At 30.9% G+C, this 18,536-nt stretch overlaps 2 protein-coding genes and 1 long non-coding RNA gene across 3 annotated transcripts in view; 1 reads left to right on the forward strand and 2 right to left on the reverse strand.

Moving 5' to 3' along the window:
* Nucleotides 1-499: 499 nt before the first annotated feature.
* On the reverse strand, nt 500-2,143 carry LOC139494994 (uncharacterized PE-PGRS family protein PE_PGRS46-like). Its single transcript, XM_071283110.1, has 3 exons — nt 1,859-2,143; nt 1,150-1,546; nt 500-571 (listed from the first exon to the last, which is right to left on the reverse strand). Exons 1-2 carry the CDS (start codon nt 2,097-2,099, stop codon nt 1,161-1,163), a joined length of 627 nt encoding a protein of 208 aa, XP_071139211.1. The 5' UTR covers nt 2,100-2,143; the 3' UTR covers nt 500-571; nt 1,150-1,160.
* Nucleotides 2,144-8,430: 6,287 nt separating this feature from the next.
* Nucleotides 8,431-18,536, forward strand: part of LOC139496378 (uncharacterized PE-PGRS family protein PE_PGRS46-like) — a 38,407-nt gene continuing 28,301 nt past the window's right edge. The window contains exon 1 of the mRNA XM_071284952.1: nt 8,431-8,690. Coding sequence (XP_071141053.1) covers nt 8,474-8,690 — 217 coding nt within the window. The 5' untranslated portion in view covers nt 8,431-8,473. The remainder of the gene's footprint in view (nt 8,691-18,536) is intronic.
* On the reverse strand, nt 10,222-16,969 carry LOC139496379 (uncharacterized). The gene is made up of 4 exons (XR_011657641.1): nt 16,892-16,969; nt 15,280-15,436; nt 14,400-14,477; nt 10,222-13,017 (listed from the first exon to the last, which is right to left on the reverse strand). It is a non-coding gene; the product is annotated as an uncharacterized lncRNA (long non-coding RNA).

The following is an 18,536-nucleotide window of genomic DNA, read 5'->3' on the forward strand; positions in this document are numbered from 1 at the left end:
TAAAAATGTTCACAATAGTATTACGTTTTTAAAGTCAAAACTTTCTGAGGCAAATTAAATAAAGACATTGTTGTGGATTAAAGATTTTATATTTATCAATTAGCTCTTATTTCATTGTGTATCATTTATAGGTTAAGGTGTTCTTTATGTTAGATAGGTTCACCAAGATCTGCGTTCTGTTAAGGATGAAATTATACAGAAGAACAAGTGATCAGTGTGCTGGAATTTCTTATTGACAACTTGTTTGTTTAATTTAGAGACACACTTTTTAACAATATGTCGGCTTAATAATTTTGCTATTTGTGTTAGTTTGAGTTCATCAGAATATAAATTACTATAAAGTGTTTTCTATGGAATGATGTTCGGCTTGTCGTCCTGTTTTTTTTTCTTTTTACGAACGACGAGCAACATCTTTACAATGTTTAGGTAAGAAATAATTAAGATTAGCACTACACAGCTCAAAGCCTAATGTGTCTTTAAACAAAAATAAACATAGAAGTTGGTCAGGATTATATTTATTTTACAAATGAACAATTTTAAAGCTTTTGATATCGGGTCTTCTTCGGGTTACCTACAACGAGACATACAACAATAATTTTTCAAATATATTCCCGATTATATATATTATTAATCATATATATCAAAACCTAAGATAGACATGAAAAAAAGATTTACCTATATTTGTGACACAAGACATGTTGTTGTCTTCAGAACTCTAGTTTGGATTTTTAGTTGTCTGTAGCAAGGTTTGGTTTATTTATATAGGGTTGTATGCATGTCGTTGTGCGTGTGTTCCTTTAACGTTTTTTTTTTCATAAACTATTATATGTTAAGAAGAACACATCAGGAAGCAATCAACTAAAAATAACCTTATACGTATTCAGGATGTAATTTTACTGGTTAAACACATACAGTATTGGGTGTAAAACATTCGACGATTGAATATTGCTGTTTCTGATTCTGTATTAGTAACATTTGACAACTCGATCATCTTTATACTTTATGACATCTGAAAACTTCAAGCCATCTGAATAATAAGTTCCTATGCAAGACCAGAACGATACTTTGTGTAAATTATTAGATAATGAAGCGGTCGATGTGCATACACCGTTAATACACAAAAATTTTAATGATGAACTTGGAACCTACCTTTACAATACCTAATAGTATCCTTTACCAGTTGATCCGTATCCACCGACAACATTGCTGTCTCCGCTAACTCCACTAACTGGTCCAGTAACAACACCTCCAATTGGACCTCCAATACCACCGATTGAACCAAGAAGTCCACTTCCACCGCCAACAATACCACTAACGCCACCGATGATGCCTCCACTACCAATTATACCTCCACCTCTAATAACACCAGCTCCTCCAAGGGAAGCACCGTAACTTTGGTTTGTTACCCACCATGGCAATAAGGAACAACAAGTATTCAAACTACCGGGAAGGAGTGGTGCCAAGTTACAGTTCTTGTTCAGTTTGATCTGTCCTGGAGCACATTTCAAACTGCATGTGCACCATGGTTTACCTCCTCCGACAAGTCCTGAAAATTAAAAAAAAAAACATCGTCCAAATGGTTGATGACGTACATTCTTCATAAATGATATTTGTCAACAGCAAATTTTCAGAATTTACCTTGCGAATTTCTTGATTCAGCATAACACTGAGCTCTCATAAGAAAAAAATACGAAACAATTAAAAGTATATACATTATTTTAAATAAGAGGCATGCAATGTCAATACAAATAAATCAAGCAAACATGAGAGGTTTTGTTTATGCTATTGTTATGAACCATTTATAAGCAGGTTGTACCCTTTTCCCTGTTGATAAAATAAATAGTCATACAGAACATACCTGAATTTAAACCTCCGATCAATCCTCCTAATCCTCCTAATCCTCCTAATCCTTCTAATCCCCCATTGTTGAGCAGAAGACCACCAACACTGACAATTCCTCCAGAGCCACCAATTATTCCACTGCCGCCAATGAGTGGACCATTCACTCCACCACTAACCAGCCCTCCTAATAATGGACCTCCTTTGCCATAGGCAGAAACAGAAGCAACAAGAGAAGCTAGAAGTAGAGTCAACATCATGATAGGTTACTTTGATCTTTAGAAGATGTGAAGTATACTCATATATGCATGTCCTTTTATACTATGATGATAGTAACACTTGATACATAGCTTAAAAAACAGGGGTTTGATATATTATGAAAAAGGAGATTTATAAGATTGCGGTTTTAAATAGTGCAATTCTTGAATATGTTGATTTAGCAGGTTTCGTTTAAGGACAAAGTCTTTTTCATATCATGCAACTATCACGGACATAACAAATGACCTTATTATATAAACATTATAACATAGTTGACTGATGTTAATTCATAAATGAGAAAACTATAAATCTTCCAACGTTAAATATTGCATCATATTATAGTGCATATAAGAAGAATTCTTTTTTTTTCATTTCATAAGTTTATTAATTTGACAGAACAGAATGATCATAACACACAATATCTTTAAATATTGTTAGATTGTTAGAGACTGAAGCTTTTGTTTCACTCATCCATGATAGTTTTGCTCTTCAACATTCTACGTCTTTGGCTTTATAACTATTTTGATTTGAATGTCACTGATGAATCTTGTGTAGACGAAACGCGCGTCTGGCGTACAAAATTATAGTCCTGGCACCTTTGATAACTTTATACACCACTGGGTCTATGCCAGTGTTGGTGGACGTTTTGTTCCCGAGGGTATCACCAGCTTAGAAGTCAGTACTTCGGTATTGAAATGAATAGCAATTATGTGGTCATTTAAAAAAAAATCTGATGACAAAACTTTGAATTTTTCGAAAAACTAAGGATTTTCTTATCCCAGGAATAGATAACCTGACAGGAGCCTGTAAACTCAGTGGTCTTCGTTTGTTTTATGTGTTACATATTTGTTTTTCGTTTTTTTACATAAATAAGGCCGTTAGTTTTCTCGTTTGAATTGTCTTACATTGTCTTATCGGGGCCTTTTATAGTTGACTATGCGGTATGGGCTTTGCTCATTGTTGAAGGCCGTACGGTGACCTATAGTTTTTAATGTCTGTGTCAGTTTGGTCTTTTGTGGATAATTGTCTCATTGGCAATCATACCATATCTTCTTTTTAAAAAATTAAAATCCTGGTACTTTTGATTCTTATTATATTTCGGTGTTGTATCTCTGTTGTGTCGTTGTTCTCTTATATTTGATGCATTTCCCTCAAGTTTAGTTTGTAACCCGGATTTGTTTTTTCTCTATCTATTTATGAATTTTGAACAGCGGTATACTACTGTTGCCTTTATTTATCAACACCATACATCAACATGTACAACGTTATTGAAAATCCCGTTTAATTTGAATTGCAATCACCACTGAATATAATTCTTGTGAGGAAGCTTTATTCTAAAGTGCAATGTTTCAAATCATGAGTTCATAAAAAAAGCAATTTAAGAAATGTATGCCTCTGCGACGATTTTCTTGACATCCATTCATCAGGTATGCATACGGATACAGTGGAATCCTTTATATAATTAACTAAAATATAAGGAGGATCGATGGTACAATAAAATTCAGCAAAAATTTGAATTTTTTTTTTCGATACAAGTTTTATTTATAACACAATTAGTTGTTATTTTATGATATGGTACACAATTCAATCAAACAAATCAATATGTTTTGGCCCCAGATGACGTTGAAGATGTTTATATCATTGAAAAAGTTCCACAGTATCTCACTTTGCTGAAAAAATGCCATTCTTTATTTATTAAAATTGAAATATCTTTTGAAACTCATCATTAGCATTTTCAAAAAAGCTGCATTTAAAATAGACTAATGTTTAACTTAAGCGATTTCTGTAATAAGGTTCCTTTTTCATTTCGATATTACCATTTTTCTTCTTTTACATGTTCAACAGAAAAAAAAACTAACTTAATAAAAATGCTTGCATCTTTGGAAGGCGGATTGTGAGCTGAAATAAACGGTGACTCCGTCTTTTATGTTTTTGTTAAGTAAAGGATAAATATACAAACAGCAGATGTTTTATAATTGTCAATAAGACAACTCTCCACAAGAGATCCAAAACTACAATGTAAAACTATTGAAGCGAGAAAACTAACTGACTTATGTATGTACAAAAAAAGGACGAAAAACACATAAATTAACGACAACCACTGACTTACAGGCTCCTGACTTGGGACAGACACATACATACATAATGTGGCTTGGATAAATATGTTAGCGGGTTCTCAACGCTCCCCTAACCTATGGTATAACAGTACAACATAAGACGTTTATTTATAGAAAAAAATAGTGACATCCTATATTAAAAAAAAGATATATACCCGCGAGCTCCCTAAACATGATTGTTTTATATGTTTAACTCATCTCTTTCATAAGCTTTTGATGTCGTTGGCTGATCATCAGATCGTAAAAATTATTGCAAAATTGATGTATGGTGACAATGTTTAATAAATATAGTTAACACTGACTAACCGCACACATTAAATGATACATCTTTTTTAACATATAGTACAGTTCATGTTGTTATCACGGATATGTATCATGATTACGTACGCTTTGCTGATGTAATCCCGAACAGAACATAGGCACAGATTTACCTAGTATTTGATTTGTGCTGGCTATTTTTGACAACATACATATATCTCACGAGCATTTTGCTTCAGTACCCGTATGATAGCTGAAATATGATATGTGAAAGAGCTCTTTGTCGAAATGTCTAATGCAGTGTATCATTAGTTATCAAAGGTAACATGGTAAACATTAAATACGTCAGACGCGTCATAGGTACAAGATTTACAGTTTGATGCAGACCAAGCAATACATGTAGACAGGCGAAGAAAATTAAACGAGCACTTTCTGTGTGTAAACACCAAAATTTCAGTAGACAATAAAATTAAACGTTTTACTCTCGCGTTCACCTCTGCGTTTAAATGAGAATGGCTCATCTTCTTAAAAGAGTAAACAGACGACTTTTTTACTTTAGCGTTTACTTCCGCGTTTATTGTTTTACATTGTCATCTTGGGGGTTTTGATAGCTGACTATGTGGTATTGGTTTTGTTCATTGTTTAGGGCCGTACGGTGACCGATAGTTGTTAATATCTGTGTGTATATTTTGGTATATTGTGGACAATTGTCTCATAGGCAATCATGTTACATCATCTTTTTTTATATTAATGTCAAATAGGTTTAGTCTTCTATTTTCGTAAAAGGTAAACGCACTTTTATTGTTTGTTGTACACGCGTGTTAACGCGGATTGCTATCGTATCCTGAATACACTGACCTTACATATCAAATGATAAGGTACATCAAAATTGCTCAATTGACATATTGACGAATACAGTTGAAGATATTAAACCTCTTCAAATAATTAAAAATTAATCATAATAAATATTTCTTTATCTGTAAAAAAAAACCAGACAAGCATGTCTTTGATTTATCCAATTAATTAGACCTTTACCAAAATCCAGCAGTTTTCACATCTCAAACTGACTAAAATATAACAAAAAATATTGAGCACATCTTTTTGAAACCCAAACTGACCATATTTTCACTTTATTATGTAAATCTATCGTGCATCATATTAAATCGGTAATATTGTTATGTCAGAATTGATTGTATAAAACTATCAATGAGGCTTTCAACTGAAAGAAGGAAAATCATGATTGCCTCAAATTAGAGTGCCAGCATGTCCTCTTTTTTTTCAAAATATCGTAAAAAATATCAGTAGTTTCAACCTTAGACGAACTCGTTTAACCAAATTATTTGACCGCATCAACCAAAACTGAAAATATTTGCACTTTGTTATGTAAATTTTTTAGTCGCAAAGTAAATCTGTAATATTTCAATGTCAAGATTTTATAATAAAGATGATAGCAAAATCTACACACAATGAATACAACATTTTGTCCACATCAATTTAGACGGTCAGCATGTACTCCTTATATTCAAATTGTTCAATCGTAAAAAATATCAGTAGTTTCGATACCTCAGACCGACACGTATAACCAAATTATTTGACCACATCAACCAAAACTGAAAATATTTGTACTTCATTATGTAAATGTTATAGTGGCATAGTAAATCAGTAATATTTTTATGTGAGGTTTGATTCTTTAATACGAATGACAGCAATAATGTAACACAATAACTACAAATATTTGTCCGCATCAATTAAGAATACCAGCTTGTCCTCTTTTTATTTAAAAATATTGAATAATAAAAAAATATATTTCTCCGCATTAACCATTTGTGAACCAAAATCATATCTGCGCTTTATATATCTTATAGTCGCATAGTATATCAGTAGTATTTTCATCGTAAACAATATCAGTACTCTTGATACCTCAGGCTTATACTCTCCAACATAACATCAATTCGTGCTACACAGAAAATTAGATGTTGAAAAACATAATCATTGTTTTGTTTAAAGTAAAACAAGTAGGGTTTTAAATCACTATTGCTAAACAATCAAAATATTGGCCATTTATATAAAATGAACTGTTCATTTTTATTTAAATCAATTATAAAAATTATAATAGAATCTGAATCGTTAAAATAATGCATTGTTGTATTAAAAGGGCGAAGCTCAAAGTTGAATTGACTGATGTCCCTGTTTATTGTTAAATTAAAAATTGCTGTATTTCAAATAAAATGTTGTACATCAAGGATGCAATAATTCTGAAATAAGAGCTCAGTAATACAAGATAGTCACTGAATAATATGGTCAAGTCTTTCTTATGCATTATTTGTTTAAGGAAATTGGATTTTTACGTTCTTTACAAGAGCGACACACGATGCAAGCTTGACATTCAAAGTCATAAGTGGAAATAAACTGACACCACAATAGATAAAACAGATAAGGACCAACAGACAAACAATAGTACACAAAAAAACAACATAGAAAACTTAAGAGAAACACGAACCAAAAGAAATTAGGGCTTATATCCGGTGCGCTGGAAGGGTAACAGATCCTGGTCTATATAAGGCACTCGTTAAAGGAGTAGGTCCAGTAAGGCCGAGTTTAGCCTCAAATTGCAAGTTCATCTGACAAAAAGTTTTAGACACTTTTCAAACACTTAAGTATATGTGAAAGATTTTAACTGATTTACTCATTAAAAACAACCCGATTCTAGCTCTAATATGAAAAATCTATCAAATATGCCAAAAATTATCACTTTTCAGATGTTTTTTTGTCAAAATTGAAAGTGGCCGCATCGGTGTTCATCTTCAACCTTTATATATATTATGTGTTATTATCAAATACAACTTACATTTCAATATTAAGAATGAACAAAAATGCGGTCACTTTCATTTAAGACGAAAACCGTCTTAAATATAACTAAAGTGCTAAAATTGTAAAGATTTCAGTAATTTAGCATGACTTAATGATGCTAGTACCCGAAATATGTGCATTGTATTGTCAAACACAGCCCATATCTTTTTAGCAGAAGAATTCTACTGTCCAATAAATAAATAAAAGTATACATTTTAACAATTTTTTAAAACTGCTATATTTTTGGGCCAAAACGGGGTCTTACTGAACCTACCCCTTTTGAAAATATGAAAACTAAGATGATTATAGTGCACACTTTGTAAATATTATGGATGAGTAAGACAGTAGCCTCATGGAAAAGTATTCTTTTTTAACAATCAATGCTATTTGTGTATTTTCTGACAAAGTATTTGACAGTTCTTGCTTAGGCTATTATTTATCAAGTAATGGAAAGAAACACTTGTTCTTTGTATAATATTCCATTTCATTCAAGACGATATAATTTCTACATTTCTATTTCATTCTACGTACCCATCTCAGCAAGATTCAAAGAAATTGTATCTTTGGATCAATCTGTTCTGTCAACGTATTACACTAATTAAACCGTTTAAGTTCGTCTAAAATGCACTATAAGATGATGCAACATTTAACGTTGATAGATTTATACTTTTCTCATTTACAACTGGCTGACATCAGCAAAGTACTTTTTTGTCATATCTATTAAGGTCATTTGTTGACCTGCGTGATAGTTGCATGCTATGTATCGGAATGTGTCCACAAAAAACTCCCTGCTTAATCAACATATGAATGAATTGCAGAATTTAATATTGATCGATTTATACTTTTCTTCTTTCCAACTGGCTGACACCAGCAAAGTATGTTATTTTTTTTAATCTAAAAATATCATATTGTATGTTCGTGATAGTTGCATGCTATGTATCGAACTGTGTCCACAGAAAAAAAAAACACACATGCTTAATTTACATAAATTGCAATATTTAAAACCACAATATTTTAAATCTCCTTTTTCATAATACATCAAATCACTGTTTTAAGAAATGTATCACGTGTCTTACAATAATCATAGTATAAAAGAACATTCATATCTGAGTATATTTCACATCTTCTACAGATCAAAGTAATCCATTATAATGTTGGCTCTACTTCTAGTTTCGCTTGTATCTTCTGTATCGGCATATGGCAAAGGAGGTCCATTATTAGGAGGACTTGTTGGTGGTGGAGTTGTTACACGTGGTCCACTCATTGGCGGCGGTGGAATTATTGGTGGGGCAGGTGGAATTCTCAATGGTGGTGGACTTCTGCTTAACAATGGTGGATTAGGAGGATTGATCGGAGGAATAAATACAGGTATTTTCTAAATTACATTTTTTTATTACGGCAAGGAAAATATCCACAAGCCGTTAACTAATGGTTCCTAAAAATAGCATAATAAAATATTTCGTATATGCATGCATATTTGTTTTGACATTGCATGCATCTTTTTTTGTTATAATAAACCTTATTGTTGAAGCCGTTGGGTGACATATAGTTGCCCACACTGCATGAAATGATGCATTTAATATAAAATTAAATGCATATGTTATGCATATTAAATTTCAAATTACAAAAAATATTATGCATTTACTTTGCTGGAAAATTTCTAATTTAATATAGATTTAAACTAAATTTAATATTGCAAATAAATTCCCAAATTTCAACCTAGTTTAAAGGTATTTTTAAATCTAAATAAATTTCAAATTTAAAGAATTTAAGTATAGACTAAATTTAAATAAATTTCTAATTTAAAGAAATGTTTATGTAAATTAAATTTGAATAAATTTGAGATTTAAAGAATTTTTAATATAAATTAAATTTCAATAAATTTCAAATTTAAAGAAGTTTTGATATAATTTAAATTTGAATAAATTTGAGATTTAAAGATCTTTTAATATAAATTAAATTTCAATAAATTTCAAATTTAAAGAATTTTAAATATAAATTAAATTTAATTAATTATGTAATTTAATTACATGTAAATTCAAATAAATTTCTTGTTTATGACTTATTTAAATTAGAACTTCCATCAAATTTAATGCAATTTAAAGTCAATATAATCCTGTATAACTACTTACAAAACAATAGTGCAAATGAATAAGAAAAGGCAGAATTTTTCCCTCTGCTTTTTGGAAAAGGGATGTTGGGGATTTGTTTTTACTTTAACCCAAATATCTGGTTTGAAAATATCTAATTAAATAAAAAAACAAAAATTAGGAAAAACAGGAATTTTTAATGGTGATAACTTTGTAGCTACTGTACATATAAAATTGATCCTCCAACTTTTCTGATCCATGTTTACAAAGTATTAGACTTGAAAGGCATGGATTGCTGCTCTGTGTATTTACAGTAGAATAATATTTGTGGTTTCAAATGGCAATGTGCAAATGTATAATTTGTCAGAAAACATTGAAGACTGTATTTTTCAGATGAAACTTAAACAATAATCCAACGAATACATGTCACTCATTTGCAAAGCTCAATACCATTTTGTAAATATGCCTTTACCTATATGTAAAGAATGGCAATGCATCTGAATTTATATAAGAACTTGAAGAGTTAGAATCTAAGACATACAAAAAACACAAACACCAGATATAAACTATAGGACAAGGCTATCTATGTGTGATTTGGATTTTGACAATGGCAGCAATATACAATACAGGAGATAACAAAAAATTTTGGACAAAGCATAACCATACACAACAATTTCTAGCATTTTCTTATTGTCATCCTGTCTAGGGCATAGTTATTTTTATCACTTCTAATTGGGTCAGAATAATAAAAAAAAACAATTTTGAGTTATCTCCCTTTGTATATACTTCAATAAAAGAAACAAAGTATCTAACAAATTAATTTTATTCAGATACTGTCAGACAAATTAGAGTTGTTTTGGTGATAAATTAAAATAAAATGTCAAAAAGTTTGTTATACAATTTTAAAAACATTTAAAACAAATAAAAAAACACTTTTGTTTAAAAAAAGTCAAGTTCTACATCAAAGAACCTCATCAAATTCAAACTAATTAATAAAATAATGGTTATTGACAAATTAACATGCTTACTTGTATAGATTATTTAAGAATCATAACAATTGGGTTATAACAAATAGCAAACATAGGCACCTCTAAATTTCAAGTTTGGCATCATAAAAATATTAATGAATAATCTCCCCTGCTAGCATTATTTGTCAATTTTAAAAACTTCAAAAAGCAAAAAACAAAAAACATAACATTATTTACATGATTAACATAATTCGTAAATTCACAAGAGTGCACACACTTAAATGTCTCGCCTTCTTTACTTATCATTGATATTATGTTGATAGTCCTAAGTATAAAGCTTTATTAAAAACTGTCACATAAACTTAACATTAACCAAGATAACTAAACAAAGAGCAATGAACCATGAAAATGAGGTCAAGGTCAGATGAACCATGCCAGGCAGACATGTACAGCTAACAATGCTTCCATACAACAAATATAGTTGACCTATTACTTATAGTTTTAAAAAAATAGACCAAAACACAAGAACTTAACACTGAGCAATGAACCGTGAAAATGAGGTCAAGTTCAAATAAAACCTGCGCGACTGACATATAGATCATAAAATATTTCCATACACCAAATATAGTTGACCTATGGCATATAGTATTAGATAAAAAGACCAAAACTTAAAAACTTAACTTTGACCACTCAACCATGAAAATGAGGTGAAGGTCAGATGACATCTGCTCGCTAGACATGTACACCTTACAATCATTCCATACAACAAATATAGTAGATCTATTGCATATAGTATGAGAAAAATAGACCAAAACACAAAAACTTAACTATAACCACTGAACCATGAAAATGAGGTCAAGGTCAGATGACACCTGCCAGTTGGACATGTACACCTTAGTCCTTCCATACACCAAACATACTAGCCCTATTGCTTATAGTATCTGAGATATGGACTTGACCACCAAAACTTAACCTTGTTCACTGATCCATGAAATGAGGTCAGGTCAAGTGAAAACCGTCTGACGGGCATGAGGACCTTGCAAGGTACGCACATACCAAATATAATTATTCTATTACTTATAATAAGAGAGAATTCAACATTACAAAAACTCTGATCTTTTTTTTCAAGTGGTCACTGAACCATGAAAATGAGGTCAAGGACATTTGACATGTGACTGACGGAAACTTCGTAACATGAGGCATCTATATACAAAGTATGAAGCATCCAGGTCTTCCACCTTCTAAAATATTAAGCTTTTAAAAAGTTAGCTAACGCCGCCGCCCGATCACTATCCCTATGTCGAGCTTTCTGCAACAAAAGTTGCAGGCTCAACAAAAAAAACATCCTGCTGCTCGAACATTGATTAAAATTTCATTCCAAATGCTGTATGCAAGAATAAAAATAATAAGGTGTAATGAAATACTTCAAATATGTACAATTGAATAAAATAGCACACAAATAAACTTTTATCAACAAAATTATGTAATGTCAAGCAAAAAATTATCAATATTGAATATGTACTTGGACAATTGAAGAAAATAATAAGTTTATATGCTTATAAATATATTTGGTGTATTGACTGTCTCCTGATTAGTTAAAATTTTTTAGTTTTATTTTCAATTTTTTTTGTTTACAAATTTTATGAAGTCAACATGTGCATGATGTGTGTACTTTGTTATTATTTATATAAATAAAATAAAAAAATTCTTTGAGCCTTATTTTTGATAGAAATTTATTTATAATGAATGGCAATAACTTATTTTGATTTTATTGAACCATAAAATTAATTTTCAACTATTTACATTTTACATAATCCTCTTCGCAGATTATCTGATGTGAAGATTCAAAAAGTTATCTCCCTTTGACCAAGCGATTATAAATAATGTGAAATCTAACAGGAAAAATCTTGACAGCAAATACAAGACACTGAAATGAGCAACACTCAAATTATTATTCAGCATTTAATTAATTAGAAAAGGCAACAGAAAGTTTAAGTAAAAAGAAATATGTAGCTTAACCAAACACATTAACATAATCTGATGTCACCGATATGCTGAACTTGTAAATAATTTTAATAAAAAATGCAAATGTTGAAATAAAAGAGCAGTAATTCATTTTTTTACTTTAAAAAATAATCAAATTCAATAAACCAAACCACTTCATTTTAAGGGTTCCCCCCTTAAACTGAAAACTGTCAACTATAATTCAAAAGTAAACATGAAGGTATTTTTGTTCTTGCAAATTCCAAAAGTGTACCTTTGAATTGGTCCTTATTAAAATTTAAAGAAATTTTTATTAATATCTCTCAATTTTGTGTCATATGCCCTTAAGTAAAAATCCATGCAAGTTCTGTACATTTCTTGTGACAAGGCCTCTCTGATTTACTTGGACCTCAGCTCTTTGCCCTGTGCATTCAGCTGTCTCTGGTATTTACAGTCTAGTAAATGACTTTAGTTTATCCATGTAAGATTTAAAATCTTGTGACAGTCAAATCCCAGTTGTGATCAGGCGAGTTTATCTACAGAATCACTGTCCCAACTTGACATTAAATCAATTTGCATGGCCTTTCTAAGTTTGTCCTTTTCTGACACTGGCAGTTTCTTGGCTTAAAGGGCCTTAGCTCTATTTTGTAGCTTCTGTAATAAAGTAATAAAAAAAAATGTTTAATTTTATTAAATTGACAAGTGATATATATGTGACAAAAGCAATAATTTTCTGCATGCAATTATTCTATCTTAATGCAGTTGTAATCAAAATCATATATTTAAAAGATATTCTAATGAGTGACCCAAAAATCTCGTGGAATAACTCTATAAAAAGAATAGCTAGAAGTTGTGATAAATTTTCTATTTTCAATGGACCATGAAATTGGGGTCAAACCATTAATTTATCCTTAGAAAGATCATAACATAAGGCACATGTATATTTATTTTTAAGTTGATTGGTCGTTAACATCATTAACAACTATCCTGACCAAAAACTTTTACCAAAACTTGAACCTAAAGCAGAACAGATGAAAGAATAAACAAACAAAAGCATGGATCATTAAACATAAAAAGTAAAAACACAAAAATACTGAACTCCGAGGAAAATTCAAAAAGGAAAATCAAAAATAAACCCCTTCTACTATTGTAGGCTGGCATAACAATTTATTACAACTATTACACATTGTGATTTATTTATCAACATCAAAAAAATTATTGATTTGTATCAGTTTAGTTTTTCAATTATATTTTAAAACTAACTCCTTCTATCATTGTTTGGTCTTATTCACGGTGTAGAATATATACAACTTTTATAATTTAATGTGTGATCCCCTCAGGGGTTCAGGCTTATATTTTGGCAAGTGTTTGATGTGCCTATGGGCACTATGGAGGTCTAAAATTAGGTAGCACCCCATTTTTTCCCTAGGGAGATTGATATTGGAATAGCTCATTATTGAGTTTGTTGTCTTTATCAATTTCAATATAAATCACAATATCAGGTACAGCAATTTTTTTTTCTTTTGACATATAAGAAGTATTTGTAAATAGTATTAAAATACAATCAGCTGTATACAATATAACCAAAACAAAAATCTGAGACTGGATTACTGCCCTTTTATCTATTTATTATTTGATCTATAAAATAATATTTAATCAATAGAAATGTGAAAATTTCAAACAAGATTTAAGTCAGTTATTGTTTGATTTGGCTAATTCTACTAAATACACAATTATTTTGATTTTTGTTGTTGTTGTTTTTTTTCCTGCAATTATTTTGTAACACTCTAATAAAAATGAGTATGAATTCAATCCTCCATGACTCTATTCATGCTATTTGTTAGATATCTCTACTCTCATTGGCAACAACACTTCATCTCCTTATAAATTAATTTTTGCAGGCCTCAACTAACAGTATTTTCCATAAAATGTATAAAACAATAAAAAGCTAGTACAATCATGACAATGAGTACTATTAATTTATCCCAAGACTTGGTCTGGTCATGTCAAATTAATGTAATCACCAAATAGCTTACTTCAAAATAGAACCAGCTGCTGTTTTACATGTCCAGACTAGATTGTTTATGCCTATAAGCATCACAAACAGCTGCTTACTGCAAAATAAAACATAAAAAGTTCCTAAAATAAATGTGTATTGCCAGGAGATAATTAGTTGAATTTAAACATTTATATTATATTTGTTAAACTTGGTCTAAGGAAAGGGTGTACAGGATTTCCAATACTCAATATATATATATATGTCTAGCGGGACGGCTGCAGTGCAGGCGATTTGGTGTCACGATATCACAGTAGCATGGGTTCGAATACCAGCGAGGGAAGAACCAAAAATTTGTGAAAGCAAATTTACATGTACAGATCTAACATTGTTAGGTTGATGTTTAGACGAGTTGTATATATATATATATACATGTATATACCCCAGGGGGTCGTGTGGTCTAGCGGGACGGCTGCAGTGCAGGCGATTTGGTGTCACGATATCACAGTAGCATGGGTTCGAATCCCGGCGAGGGAAGAACCAAAAATTTGCGAAAGCAAATTTACAGATCTAACATTGTTGGGTTGATGTTTAGACGAGTTGTATATATATATATATATATATTACAATGTTTGGCTATTTGAAACATTATGATCACATGCATATATGTATATATTCTGACAGACATTTCAACATACATGTAATATACATAAGGTATATTTATAGATTTTAACAAGGCTAAGTAAGTATATAAGCTGATAATACTAAAAAGGCATACATGTAACTCTATCTTTTATCAAAGACAATGGCACGTCTCTATTTGAATTACATGACTTACAATGTACATTTATATCTTTTGAAAGATTTTTAAAATCATAAATTCAGAAAATGTAGACAAAATATATATATACAATATATACCTTTATATGTGAAGGAACATGGATGGCTGCTGTATTCCCTTATCTTTGAGCATCTGTTTCTGCTTGAAATCGATTCTCTGTAACAATTGGTGCAATTCTTCAATTTTTTCACTGTCATCAAGATTTCAGTTTGGGAATCCATCATCTTCTTTATTAGCTAAGTAAAATAAAAACTTTTTGAGAAAATGTAAATATTCAACATGATGTTCATACAAAATGATATTAAGTTTAAATTCTTTTATATAAATGCCTTTTAAACTTGAGTCGCTGAACTGTAGTAACATGTATATGTTACAGTAAATAGGTGAAATTAGGAATTACATGTAATTACTAAACACTTGAAGTTGGTCAAAAATTATCTGTATTATAATGCTGAACTTAAACTATTTTGGATTAAAACTAAAGTTACTCTGATTTAACCAAATATTTGAAAGTCCATATTTATTTAAGATATTTTTTATACATATCAACCATTCAAAATTTTAAGAGTACTAACTGATCTTCTAGTTAGTATTACACAGCTAAAACAATGTTGTATTATGGTCAGGTGATCAAAAGTTATGGTTGTTTTAGCAGTCAGTAAATAGGTGTAAATATTCATTTTAAATTTAGTAATTACTGGTAATAACTGGGCCGTATTACTTGTATTAACTAAGTGCATCAGGAATTACCTGTAATTCCTAAATTTTAGTAATTACATGTAATTCCTAATTTCACCTATTTACTGTAACATATATATAAACAGTATGTAAAGGTTTGAAATGTTTCCAAAAAATTACTCAATAATCATAATATAAATGAAGGAAGTATGGTAACCTACATGTATGTATCATTTGTTTGGCTATAGTAATTGGATCAACATCAGTTGGTCTTTAGCGGATAGCATTTATTTTGGAAACATACCACATTGTTTACTTTAATCTAATTAATCTTCATATACAACATGTACAATGTACATATACATGTATCTTAGTTTTCTCGTTTGAATTGTTTTACATTGTCATTTCGGGGCCTTTGTGGTATGGGCTATGCTCATTGTTGAAGGCTGTACAGTGACCTATAGTTGTTAATGTCTGTGTCATTTTGGTCTCTTGTGGACAGCTGTCTCATTGGCAATCATACCACATCTTCTTTTAATATATCATTAAGCATTTGAATCACAGGCACTTGTTTCTATCCATTGGAAGACCCACTATCAACGTATATTTTCGAGAAGGTACCCAAGTAATTTTTTCACCTCTCCGCTTAAAACCATTATTTCTGGTATATATATACGTTAATAGTGGGTCTTCAAATGGATAGAAACAAGTGCTTTGAATTTATACCAATATCAAGTGTACAACTGATATGTCACCTGGGTAAGTAAGGTACATGTACCTATAGAACAAGTCAATTATCCAATAATCTTAAAAACTATAGCACAGTTTGTAATTATTCCGTGACAATAAACAATAATTTGGTTTGCACGACACTTTGACCATGTCCCCTCCTTTTTAAATAAGGTTTTGGGAATAAAATATATTGGGCATGCATCTATCAGATTAATCATATAAAGTAAATTGATTGTGTAAGGTTATGTATATAATGATCTATATTAAAGTAATGCGGTTACCAAATCGAAAATCATGTTGAATTTGAAGTGTGTTCTTCTTTTGGGATTTGAAAATCCCGCAACATGACGACTTAAACATTGCTTTAATAGAAAACACTCGAGACTACCGAAAGGTGCACGGTCGCACTAAATACCAATAATATGTTATTAAGCCAAATAAAATAATGTATCCTAATTGATAGATTGATATGATGCGTATATAATATAATTGTTTAAAAGATGGGAATAACAGAATAAATGACAGACACATGATCTCCAGAAATTAACTATTAAAGATAATAAAGTATTTTCCTGGTCTACTTTTTGGTCTTAACTTACACTGTTATTATAACAACAATACAAAAAAAAAACGCGGGACATGACCAGATAATAAATATAATTTTTCATACGTACAAAGTTGATCGAGTTACCTGGACTCATAGTATTCACATATTAGTATAACCTTTAATATATATTTCTCAAATTATTGCTTTAATAGTAAGCATAGGTACTTGGATACAGGACATTTTTTTTACCCTACCCTTTTTTTCCAAAATCTGTTATATTTTCGTTTTCTCACTTTCGTATTATTTATTTTTTTCGCGTCTGTCTGTACGTGTCATTAGAACATAAATACACTACAAATTACTTGGTTTTGCTATTTACTATCAATTCCAAGTTTACTATCCACAGCAGTCACGGATATATTACTAAAGAGAGTGAATTTTAAAATAGAAAACGAAAAAATAACGGATATTGGAAAAAAGGGGGAGGGTAAAAAAAATGGTGACATCCCATTAGTCTAACAACCATTATTCGGACAGCCAATACTCCGACAACATGTACTATTGACAGCCCATTATTACGACAACCCATTACTCCGACAGCCCATTATTCCGACAATATGCGTTTTTCTTAGTGTATGGATAAATTTTCTCTAAAAAAAAACCCAACTCCGCTCTCTGATATTTGTGGTTGTCCGTTTTGATTCCAATTATTTTTTGCATGCGGACATTAATTTTGTCTCAGTATATTGGAGTTGATACACATGATTATAGCAACTGATCAGTCCTTAACCTCGCCCCTCTTTCGTTTTGCGTGTCTAGTTACTTTATTTATCTTTATATTTCGTTGTTTGTGTGTCTACTATCAGTCTGTGCTGTTCTAGCTCGCTATTTCTTGCATGTGTGTCTTGATCTACCTTCTTTTCACTAGATCTTCGAATCCCCCTTTTCGCGTATCAGGGGAGTGAGGTTCCCCCACTATGAACTACATAAATAAATAATACATCGGAGTTGGAAAACACTACCCGCCCTCTTTGGTCGCAACACTTTCTCTCCTTGTATCACTCATCTGAGTTTTATTTAAATTTATTTTGTTGCAGAAATAATGGGATAAAGTAGCGTCAGTCAAAATAAGAAAAACAAAGAGACAAATACGTACCCAGAACCTAAAAAATAAGAAGACAAATAGGACGAAATATGTGCTAAGAAAAGATGAGCAATTCCAATCATGATCAATCATGAATACGGTATCATGTTCGGGAATGAGAATCCACGAAATACGGAGACAACTACATGTAGCACTTCTAATAGCGATCGTTCAGACATAATCCGAGAGATGACACTCAATATTTTGTTGGGAGACTGATTTTGTATCCTAAGAT

The sequence above is a fragment of the Mytilus edulis genome, chromosome 11, assembly GCF_963676685.1.
Source record: "Mytilus edulis chromosome 11, xbMytEdul2.2, whole genome shotgun sequence".
Lineage (NCBI taxonomy): Eukaryota > Metazoa > Mollusca > Bivalvia > Mytilida > Mytilidae > Mytilus > Mytilus edulis.

Coding starts and splice junctions, on each gene's coding strand:
- LOC139494994 (XM_071283110.1), bottom strand. CDS start 2,099: ATGATGTTGACTCTACTTCTAGCTTCTCTTGTTGCTTCTGTTTCTGCC. Junction 1,547..1,858: donor GATCGGAGGTTTAAATTCAG/GTATGTTCTGTA, acceptor TTTAATTTTCAG/GACTTGTCGGAGGAGGTAAA.